The 12,520-nt window shown below is 32.5% G+C and overlaps 1 protein-coding gene across 1 annotated transcript in view; it reads left to right on the top strand.

Moving 5' to 3' along the window:
* LOC136826268 (nephrin-like) overlaps positions 1-6,984 on the top strand; it is a 166,254-nt gene extending 159,270 nt beyond the window's left edge. The window contains 4 exon segments of the mRNA XM_067083400.1: positions 2,120-2,303; positions 2,862-3,050; positions 3,742-3,824; positions 4,684-6,984. Of these exon segments, the coding sequence (XP_066939501.1) occupies positions 2,120-2,303; positions 2,862-3,050; positions 3,742-3,824; positions 4,684-5,154 (927 nt within the window). The 3' untranslated portion in view covers positions 5,155-6,984.
* Positions 6,985-12,520: the final 5,536 nt, after the last annotated feature.

The following is a 12,520-nucleotide window of genomic DNA, read 5'->3' as shown; positions in this document are numbered from 1 at the left end:
AAATGATAATTATTGTTATTACTATTATCATCATTATTATTTCAATGCATATATGATGCTATTAACATCAATGCTCAGCAATAATAATAATAATAATAATAATAATAATAATAATAATAATAATAATAATAATAAATAATAATAATAATAACATTGAAAGAGAAACCCACAAGATTCTTGTGTATAACTTGTTTACTGGTAAATATTTACATATTACTTTGATCTCGAGCACTTTCAGGTCCTAACTGTGACCCTTTTTCAAGAGATGAGGTAGTCAGGCTGGTTCAAGGCCCAGCAATCTTCTGGAACTTCTTCTCCCTGTGCTGTCATTTATATGATGGCTGTCCTGGTTTCCATTCTCTTGAGAGTTGTTAATCTCCCCCTGATGGTCAGTGGTATTAATCCTTGTGGTATGTGAGTAGTCACCATCGGTCTGTTGGGCAGGAGACCTAACCTCCAGGTCAGAAGGGTCGATCTTAGCTTCTTTTAATATTAAAGATCGGCTTATGGGATCTTCTGAGGTAAATCCTTTGTTTCCTTCTATCACTTTAATCTGTCTGATGAGTGCCCCTTCCACTACCCCCTATGACTGATGTTATTGCTTTTGTGTATAAGCCTACTGTTTTTAAAATCCATCCTATGGTCCTTTTCCCAACAATGCCTAGCTATAGCACTCCCCTGTGAGTTGATTCTAGTCCTTATTCCCCTACCTGTTTCACCCACATATTTGTCCCCACAATGGTTGCAATTAATTATATATACTCCCCCTACATCATCTGCATTACTATCTTCTCCTTCCAATTTATTTTTACATTGTTTTTTATGGTGTTGTCAAAGGTATACACAAATTTATATTTAATTTCTTTCATTTTTGATGTAATTTGTTTCATTTTAGGCATATAAGGGAGGGAAACTATTTTCTTGTTTTCTGTATTCCATGTACTCTCTGCATTTTCCCTGTAAAAAATCCTCCTAGCTTTGTTGAGTGCCCTTTTTCTGAACCAAAGCTAGGAGGATTTTTTACAGGGAAAATGCAGAGAGTACATGGAATACAGAAAACAAGAAAATAGTTTCCTCCCTTTTATGCCTAAAATGAAACAAATTACATAAAAATGAAAGAAATTAAATATAAATTTGTGTATACCTTTGACAACACCGTAAAAAACAAAGTATGCAAAAATAAATTGAAGGAGAAGATAGTAATGCAGATGATGTAGGGGAGTATACATAATTAATTGCAACCATTGTGAGACAAATATGTGGGTGAAACAGGTAGGGGAATAAGGACTAGAATCAACTCACAGGGGAGTGCTATAGCTAGGCATTGTTGGGAAAAGGACCATAGGATGGATTTTAAAAACAGTAGGCTTATACACAAAAGCAATAACATCAGTCATAGGGGGGTAGTGGAAGGGGTACTCATCAGACAGATTAAAGTGATAGAAGGAAACAAAAGATTTACCTCAGAAGATCCCATAAGCCGATCTTTAATATTAAAAGAAGCTAAGATCGACCCTTCTGACCTGGAGGTTAGGTCTCCTGCCCAACAGACCGATGGTGACTACTCACATACCACAAGGATTAATACCACTGACCATCAGGAGGAGATTAACAACTCTCAAGAGAATGGAAACCAGGACAGCCATCATATAAATGACAGCACAGGGAGAAGAAGTTCCAGAAGATTGCTGGGCCTTGAACCAGCCTGACTACCTCATCTCTTGAAAAAGGGTCACAGTTAGGACCTGAAAGTGCTCGAGATCAAAGTAATATATGTAAATATTTACCAGTAAACAAGTTATACACAAGAATCTTGTGGGTTTCTCTTTCCATCTTCAGAAGAAAACTGAAAGATGTTTTTGTTTGGTTCAATAATAACATTATTATTATTATTATTATTATTATTATTATTATTATTATTATTATTATTATTATTATTTTATTTGTTATTATTATTATTAATATTATTACTATTTCCTAAAGTAACACTAATTTTATTATTATTATTATTAGTAGTAGTAGTAGTAGTAGTATTATTGCCTTTAATTCAACACATCTCTTATTATTATTATTAATTATTAATATTATAAAAAATGATAATTTCTCTTCCGTCCTCAAGATTTGGGAGACGAAGGACGACCACCTGGTCCTCAACATGACGAGCCAGACCCCGACCTTCAAGGCCAAGCCCTTGGACCCAGGGAATACCTACAGGGCGAAGGTGGTATCCTTCAACAGCAGAGGAAGGAGCAAGCCCAGCAAGTTCATCATCTTGACTCTGAAGAAGGCGGAGATGCGGAAGAGTGAGTTGGGGGCGGGAGGTGGGGCTTTGGGTACTTTTTTTTTTTTTTTCCTGTTATGTCAGAATTGGGTCAAGAAGAATTGTTGTGGTAACTTGTGTAAAGTAATCATCAATTAATCTTTTTTTCTTGTGTCTATATGGTGTCTAATATATATATATATATATATGTATATAATTTTCTTGTGTCTATATGTGTATATATATATATGTATACATACATACATACATACATACACACACATAAACACAAGAACAATAGAGCAATCTAATTTAGATCCTAAAAGATTCATTTATGATTTCTTTACACAGGTTACCATAACAATTATATCTATATATATGTATGTTATGTATATATACATATATATATGTTTAGTACATATGTATGTATGTATGTATATATATGTGCATGTATGTATGTATACAGTATATATATATATACATATACATATATATATGTGTGTGTCTATAAAGATAAAGATATAAATATATGTATATATATATATATATATATATATATATATATACATGCATACATACATATTATGTCTATTTATTCCAGGCTTACCTTCCATGGTACCACCCTCGCCTCCTATGTTCATTATGGGCGTGGTGGGAGGGATTATAGCCGTGACAGGCGCCCTGGTCATAGCAATCCTGTGCTGGGTAAGGAAGAAGATGAAGCATCCTGCCCACAGGGACATCCTGCACGCCCAGGTCATCCTGAAGGAGAACAATCCTGACCTCATAAGTGAGTTGAGTTGGAAATATAAATGAGAATACTCTTAAAAATTTGGGACACTTATAAATGTACTTCTAAATTACCTTTTTATACAAGTTTTAAAATGTAATTTTTTCTTTTATTCCTGTCATCTGAGTAGTTACCTTCAGTGATTATGATTGATTGTTATTTGTTCACACTAGTTTATAGCTGCCAAAAATGTATTTCTTTTTGAGAACGGAAAACGATTTAGGTTAGTTTAATAATGCATTTAAATCACACACATACACACACACGCATATATATATATTTATATACATATATATTTATATGTATAAATATATATATATATATATGTATATATATGTGTGTGTGTGTTGATATATTTATATATTTATATATATAAAATATATATGCATATATATATTTATAAATACAAATATACATATATATATATATATATATATATATATATATATATATATATATATATATATATATATATATATATATATATATATATCTACAAAACAAGTAAGAATAATTATCAGTATATAGCCCGAAGAGACAAGACAATTTTAATAAATACAACATTTCCTAACCTCTTGAAAACCCGAAAGACTGTACGCAACAATTCCATGAGAAAAAATGAAAAGAAACATCAGTTCTGAAAATTATTATGAAAATAAAATAACTAAAATGTTCCTTTTCCACACAATAGGTGTCGAGGCGTCTGGTGAAGGATCTCACATCCGTGAAAACGGATCCTCGCAGGATATCCTAGCCAAAGGATTCAGTGCGGAGGTAAGGATATATGTATATATGTATATATATATATATATATATATATATATATATATATATGAATACATACATACATATACATATATATATATGTATATATGAATACATACATACATATATATATATATGTATATATATGTATATATGTATGTATATATATATATATATATATATATATATATATATATATATATATATTTATATATATATATATATATATATATATATATATATATATATATATATATATATATTTATATATATATATATATTCAATTCCTATTGCCAAATGACTGTACTGATCTTTTAACCTAAAAAGAATATATTTATTATTAAAGCCTAATTTTTTTAACCAATTTTTTCTTATAGATGTAGCCTGCAATTGAATCCATTCTTTGGTATATCATTAAGTCATTTTAGACCACATCACCTTTTTCCCACATATAAATGGACAACTGTTTATCTCATTTATTCCACAATAATTTTTCACAATGCCATTAGCTAAAGAAGTTTTCTATTTTTATCATCCTGATCAATCCGTTTAAGTACTCAACTTTCACTAAAACCAAAACTCTAAAGTTATTCTAATCCCTCCAATTCTTGCATCATTCAACTCTGCATCTTTCAGTCAAATATATATCAATTTTTATAATAATCCATCCGCACAAAATTACTATTTACTTGGACACTATCTATCAAACCTCCTGCATGTTTTATTCTAAGACTCTTTGTTTATCAACCTTTTCTCTCTCTCCTTTTAATTCTCCCTAAGCCCCTAGAAACACTTGAAATCCGTATTCAATTAATCCTCAGCAAACGATTCCATTTCCCCCAACTGCACCCATTTCCCCCATTCCAGGCGAGCTACCAGCGATACGAGGAAGACGATGCCTCCATGTACGGCTCGTTCCCTTCGAAGACGGGAGGCGACAGAGGTCACCTCTCCTACGCCTCGCCCTTGCTGCCCGAAGGCTCGGGCGACGGAAGAGGGTATTCTTCTACGGGAAGCAGCGGCGTCGAAGGTGGCGGGAGAGTAGGGGGGTGCCGTTTGGACGATGAATACGGGGAGGAAGGTGGGCCGTTGGAAGGCAGCAGAGGAGGGGGAGGGGGTCTGGACGTCAGCTACATACGAGGGGGGACGAAGGCCTCCCTGGAAGGCAGGAGAAGAGATTTAGGAGGAGTAGGGGCCCTTGGAGTGGTGGTGGGGAGTGGGAGGGAACTCCTGAGTGAGGAAGCCACTTCCTTAATAACTGAAGAAGACATCGACCTCGGGAGACAAATGACCGTGAGGCTCTTCAGCGGAGGAATGACGCCGGAAGCGTCATTATAAACGAAGGAGGAGGTCGTCTTCTTCAGGAGATCTTCCTTTCTCGCTTCTCATTCTTCTTCTGTCTCCATTGTTGTGGACGTTTCGCTCTTTATTTGGAGTCTCTCTCTCTCTCTCTCTCTCTCTCTCTCTCTCTCTCTCTCTCTCTCTCTCTCAGGTCCTTCGGAAGCCGTTGTGCAACGCCCAGCCTCTTGTGTGAGGAGAGGCGAGTGTCCTTAATTGAATTAAAAACTGAGAATGATAATTCTCATCGCGTACAGAAAAATGTGTATGGATGAACGAATCTTGCGTCGACACTACTATTACGTAGCGTAAGGAAAGTCGATGGTTTTGAATCTAATGTCGATTAGACTACACACTGTTACATTTAAATTTCTCCTATTTACTCAATAGGAGAGTTAATGTAACATTTAATTCTGTTATATTTAACTAAACATCAGTGCAAAGAGTTCCGTGGAGTAATACGTAGATCTGGTCACAAACGAGTGGAAAATTTCAAAGTAAATTTTTCTACTTCGTTTACAAAATTTATTTGCAATTTGTATGTGCATTTATCTTTAATTCATATTGGTGAAATGTGAAAAGGTTATGTGGCAGTGTTGATAATATAAAGTTACGATAGTGTAAAAAAAAAAAGTTGTGACAATGAAAACAGCTTTAACATTTAAAACGAGATCTGACATTCCGCGTTCCCCGCCGGCACTTAGCCTTTCAAGAAGGCTGCTAACCCAAAGCTGCTACGCTTCTCCACTCAATGACATATGAAAAAATGTGAAAAAAGTTCCTGGCGACAGCGTAAAACATATTAGGACACTTTGGCAAAACCATTCACCGGAGGGAGAATTAGAGGACCCACAGAAATGCTCAACAAACCGCGAAGCCAATTTTGATGTCCGTGAACCCCATGTACTATAATATGTGTATGTATGTGAGACGCCTCCGCCGAGTGGCGAATCGTTTATAAGGCGATTCGGAATCAGGATCGTCCGTCGGTAGTTCCTTATAGTAAGAAACATATCATAATGATATGAAAGTATGGTGCAGTGCCGCCAGCTTTTGTACGTACGAGTACAAAGAATTCTGTTTCTCTTTCATCGCCGTTTCGTCAGCATTATTATACTATTACCTCGAGATGGACACACCTACAGCATTTTCCGATTAGTCTTAATATGAAAACATGTACAGTGTCGGTTCAACCTCTTACTGTGTAATCTTGGAAGGAGGATTTGGTCTATGTCATCCTTCAGGAATCAGTTTTCCACTTGTTTTTATTCATTTTCGTGGATATTGAATCTATAAAGCGATCATCCTCTTACTGTGTAATCTTGGAAGGAGGAACTGGGTTACATTACCCTTCATAAATCAATTTTCCACTTGTTTAATTAATTTTTATGGATATTAAATCTATAAAGTGCTCAACAATTTATGAGGAATGTAAGGATAAAAGATTGTTTTCTATTAGGAATCCTGTTAGTGATATTTTATTATTTTCTATCAAAGTTTTACATTGAGAATAAAATTCGTGTATTGAACTCTGGAAAAGAAATTTATCACGAGTGATACTATATTTGAGTTACATCATAAAAATTATATGAACTTGACTCGAGACTTTTTTTCACATATTATTTACATTCCTTAAATTATTCAGTTTCCAAACACTTATATCACAGAACATATCATCATAATATTTGCATGCACCTCGAACAAATAAATTCGTCATGATGTAAAAGGAAAATTATAGACATTGCCATTAATGGTACTGTTCTCTTTCAAATATGTATGTATATATATATATATATGTATATATATGTAAATGTTTACACACACACACACACACACACACATACATATATATATATATATATATATATATATATATATATATATATATATATATATATATATATGTACACATATACATATGAGTATATTTGTACATATATATATATATATATAATATATAATATATATATATATATATATATATATATATATATATATATATATATATATATAGATACATATATATATATATTCTATAACATTGGATATATAAAATATATATAATATATATATTATATAGAACAATCTTCTTTCTCAACATTGGAATCTAAAATAGATGAAACTGATTTTATATATAATCTTACTTTATATACTACAATTGCTTGTATCTATTTTATATATATATATATATATATATATATATATATATATATATATATATACATAGATATATATATATATTTACAAATATGTATATATATAATATATACATACATATATATATGTATTTATAAATATGTATATATATATATATATATATAATTAATATATAATATATATATATTATATATACATACATATATATATATATATATATATATATATATATATATATATATATATATATATATATATATATATATATTTCTGACTAATGTACAGCTCTTTTTACTTATTAAGGAGATTCCGAAATGTTCTTCCAAATCGTGGAAAATTGGTGCGCTGGATTTTCCAGGTAACTGTGCGCGGAGAGATTGACAATGATATATATTAAAAGCTATATCAGTGAATAACATATGTTACTCATTATATTTTTAAATAAATATTTGTAAATAAGATTCTGAGTTTCATTAGCCTTCCTTTTTTTTCTAGTTTTTTATTAGGGGGTAGGGGTGGGTGGGAGTTGAGAGCTGATTTAATAAGCTGTTTATTTTTAGGATATTGTATAATTTAAAAACTATTTTCGTTTTATTGTACCTCTACTCTATGACTTTTTTTTTTTGCTTCTTTAGGGGATATTTTCACAAATTGCAGGCTTATTCCATTTAGTTATGTGTACTTTTTAATAATAATAATAATAATAATAATAATAATAATAATAATAATAATAATAATAATAATAATAATAATAATAGCAACACATACGTAAAACAGAATGACAGTGTCGTTTGAACCTGATTCAATAATAAAATCAGCTCAACCGATGCTGCCATTCTGTTAAAGAACCTTTTTAAAAGACGGTCTATTCCTTCTAATAATAATAATAATAATAATAATAATAATGATAATAATAATAATTAATTATAATAATATTGTTGAGGAAATCCACAATGTTGTAAGTATAAATATATACCAATAATATGTACAAAACGAGAGCTTTCGAGAACTTGCTCGATTCTTCATCTCAATAATAATAATAATAATAATAATAATAATAATAATAATAATAATAATAATAATAATAATAATAATAATAAGAGACGCAACACTCTCCCTATATGGCAATCAAAACATAAGGTTATAATCATCACCCCCGAATTACTCCTTTTGCTACGAAAAACGATGCAATAATTTCAGTGACTTTCAAGACCAGCTGACACTTTGAATATTCCCAGACTAACGCAATTATATCATTCTATAAAATCTATTCCTATTGAAATTCCCACTAAAGTTATTCCTGCTGAAATTGTTCCAACTAAAATTACTCCCACTGTTAAATTTAAGAAGGCCCCGGGTGGCTAATACGCTTATAAATTATTACGCAGCGTAATCTGCTTATAAGAACTACTTATCACTCGGGTTCCCACCCACACCAATCTTGCGTCAATCAATATGAACCAGATGGGCGGGCCCGGGCCACCATAGGCGACTTATTATTATTATTCACTGCTGCGTCGTTGGGAAATATTAATGAGAGAGAGAGAGAGAGAGAGAGAGAGAGAGAGAGAGAGAGAGAGAGAGAACACACACATACACATACACACCCACAGTAGTTTGAGGTTATCAAAAAAACATAGAGAGAGAGAGAGAGAGAGAGAGAGAGAGAGAGAGAGAGAGAGAGGGAAGGGTTGGGGAGGGAGTAGTATTGGAATAATTTCATCCCGGTGGTATGGTAAGAGAATTAATAGAACTACCTTGTTGAAGCTTCTCTCTCTCTCTCTCTCTCTCTCTCTCTCTCTCTCTCTCTCTCTCTCTCTCTCTCTCTCTCTTCACGCTAACGCCAACCCAGAGCTGACAATTATAACAAGTAGGTTCACAAATCCCATCTCGTCCGGTTCAAGAGGCGAACAATGGTAGGCCCAATTGAAAGAGAGAGAGAGAGAGAGAGAGAGAGAGAGAGAGAGAGAGAGAGAGAGAGAGGAACAACCTTAGAAAAAGCAAATTAGTATATCCTAATAGCCATCAGCAGGATGATATAAATACAAGAGAGAGAGAGAGAGAGAGAGAGAGAGAGAGAGAGAGAGAGAGAGAGAGAGAGAGGAACAACCATAGAAAAAAGCAAATTAGTATATCCTAATAGCCATCAGCAGGATGATATAAATAAAAGAGAGAGAGAGAGAGAGAGAGAGAGAGAGAGAGAGAGAGAGAGAGAGAGAGGTCAGACTACATTTCATAAGATTCACTCTATATGTAAATGTTTTTTCTGAGGAATGACATACGATTTTAAAAATTCATTTCTGCTGAGAGATTATGGCTATGAAAAATGCCTGCTGTTTATCACCTATATGGTTGAGGCCGGTTCTCAGAAGGGAAATTGTACCTTGTAGAATTTTTATTTTCCATTCTCTGCATGATGTTAAAATGTATGTTAGAATTTGTGGATATGAAAATATGAAACTAATTTGTTACGTGTTAAATCTTATTCAAAATAAGAGTGAATTTAGAAGATAGACTATAGAACGAATAACTTCAACATGAGTCTATGTCAGTTTATAATATATATTCTCCTTCTGAATAAAGTGGAATGGAATATGAAATTTAGGCCAAAGGCCAAGCGCTGGGACCTATGAGGTCATTCATAGCTGAAAGAGAAATTGAGAGTAAAGGTTTGAAAGGCGTGACAGGAGGAATGCCCTCTGCAGTTGCATCATGAAACAATTGTTAGGAGAGGGTTGAGGAAAGTTAAACGGAAGGAAATGAATATGAAGGGAGGTACAGTAAAAGGAATGAAAAGGGTTGCAGCTAGTGGCCTAAGGAAGGGCGTTGCACTGACGGCTGTACTCCCCTGTGAGGAATAATCTCCTGAATCACAATACATCGATACCGGTGTGAAATCTCATCCGTAAGTCGTAGATGTAAAAGGATTAGTCTCAAACAATTCGTATCCAGTTTTAAACCAACTGAAAAACATAAAACCAATAAACTAAAACCTAAAAATCCAAGAAATCGTGTAACAAAATAAGTTTAATTAACCGTACAGGAATTGTTGTTGGAGAATTTCATAGAGGTAAAAGAATTACACTCAAACAATTCTAATCCAATTTTAAACCAGTTGAAACACAAAACCAATTAAAAAACCCCAAGAATTGTGTAATGAAATAGGTTTACCCAACTGGTGCAGAAATTTTTGGTATGTGTAAAGGATTACTCTCAAATAATCCTAATCCAGTTTTAAACCAACTGAAATACGTAAAACCTAAAAAACCAAGAATGTTGTGACAAAACAGGTTTAACCAACTGGTACCGGAATTTTTGGTATATGTAAAGGATTACTCTCAAACAATCCTAATCCAGTTTTAAAACAATTGAAATATATAAAACCTAAAAAAAACAAGAATGTTGTAACAAAACAGGTTTAACCAACTGGTACAGGAATTTTTGGTAAATGTAAAGGATTACTCTCAAACAATCCTAATCCAGTTTTAAACCAATTGCAGTACATAAAACCAATAAAATAAAACCAACAAAAAACCAAGAATCATGTAACAAAACAGGTTTAATCAAGAATTGTTGGTAGATGTAACAAAATTCAGGTTTTAAACCAATTGAAATTCATAAAACCAATAAAATAAAACCAGCAAAAAAAAATGTGTAACAAAATAGAAAAGCAACCGGTTGGTAAAAAGTCTTAAACATAACTCTCAAACTTATCTCAAACAACCTAATCCATTTTCAACCAATTTACATAAAACAAACAAAAAAAATAAAAAAGTCGCATAACAAAACAGGTTTAACCAACCGGTACAGGAATAATGGAAAGGATTACTCTCCATACAATAAAATAAAAATACACAAAACCAAAAAAAACAGAACCTGAAATCATAAAACCAGTATAATAAAACCTCAAAAAAAACCAAGAACGTTGTAACAAAACAGGTTTAATCAACAGGTACAGGAATTGATGGTAGATGAAAAGGATTACTCTCATACAATTCGTATCCAGTTTTAAACCAATTGAAATACCTAAAACAAACGAAAAACCCAGAACCTGAAATACATAAAACCAATAAAAAACCTCAAAACCAAAAACAGGTTTAATCAAAGGAATTGATGGTAGATGAAAAGGATTACTCTTGTTCGTATCAGTTTTAAACCAACTGAAATTCATGAAACCAATAAAATAAAACCAGCAAAAAAAATCGTGTAACAAAATAGATTAAAGCAACCGGTACAGGAACTGTTGGTAGAAAAGTCGTAGACATAACGAAACTTATCTCAAACAATCCTAATCCAGTTTTAAACCAATTGAAATACAAAAACCAAAAAACCAAGAGTAAGGTTTAACCAACGTTGATGGTAGATGAAACTCTCAACAAATCGTGAAACCAGTTGAAATAAAAACCAACAAAAAAAAAACCGAGAACCTGAAATACATAAAACCAGTATATAAAATAAAACCTCAAAAAACCAAGAACGTTTAACAAAACAAATCAACCGGTGCAGGAATTGATGGTAGATGAAAAGGATTACTCTCATACAATTCGTATCCAGTTTTAAACCAACTGAAATGCCTAAAACCAACAAAAAAACCGAGAACCTGAAATACATAAAACCAGTATAATAAAACCTCAAAAAAAAAAAAACCAAGAACGTTGTAACAAAACAGGTTCAATCAACCGGTACAGGAACTGATGGTAGATGAAAAGGATTACTCTCATACAATCCGTATCCAGTTTTAAACCAATTGAAACCTGAAATACATAAAACCAGTAAATAAAACCAAAAAAAGAACGTTGTAACAAAACAGAATCAACCGGTACAGGAATTGATGGTAGATAAAAGATTACTCTCATAAAACCAGTTTTAAACCAACTAAATACAGAAAACCAAAAAAAACCAAACCTGAAATATATAAAACCAGTATAATAAAACCTCAAAAAAAACCAAGAACGTTGTAACAAAACAGGTTTAATCAACCGGTACAGGAATTGATGGTAGATGAAAAGGATTACTCTCATACAATTCGTATCCAGTTTTAAACCAATTGAAATACATAAAACCAACAAAAAGCCTAGAACCTGAAATACATGAAACCAGTAAAATAAAACCTCAAAAAAAAAAACCAAGAACGTTGTAACAAAACAGGTTTAATCAACCGGTACAGGAGTTGCCGGTGGAAAAGCCATTGGACTCCATCCTCTCGGAA

Source organism: Macrobrachium rosenbergii, chromosome 40 (genome assembly GCF_040412425.1).
Source record: "Macrobrachium rosenbergii isolate ZJJX-2024 chromosome 40, ASM4041242v1, whole genome shotgun sequence".
NCBI lineage: Eukaryota > Metazoa > Arthropoda > Malacostraca > Decapoda > Palaemonidae > Macrobrachium > Macrobrachium rosenbergii.
This window is presented reverse-complemented; position numbering and strand designations above follow the sequence as displayed.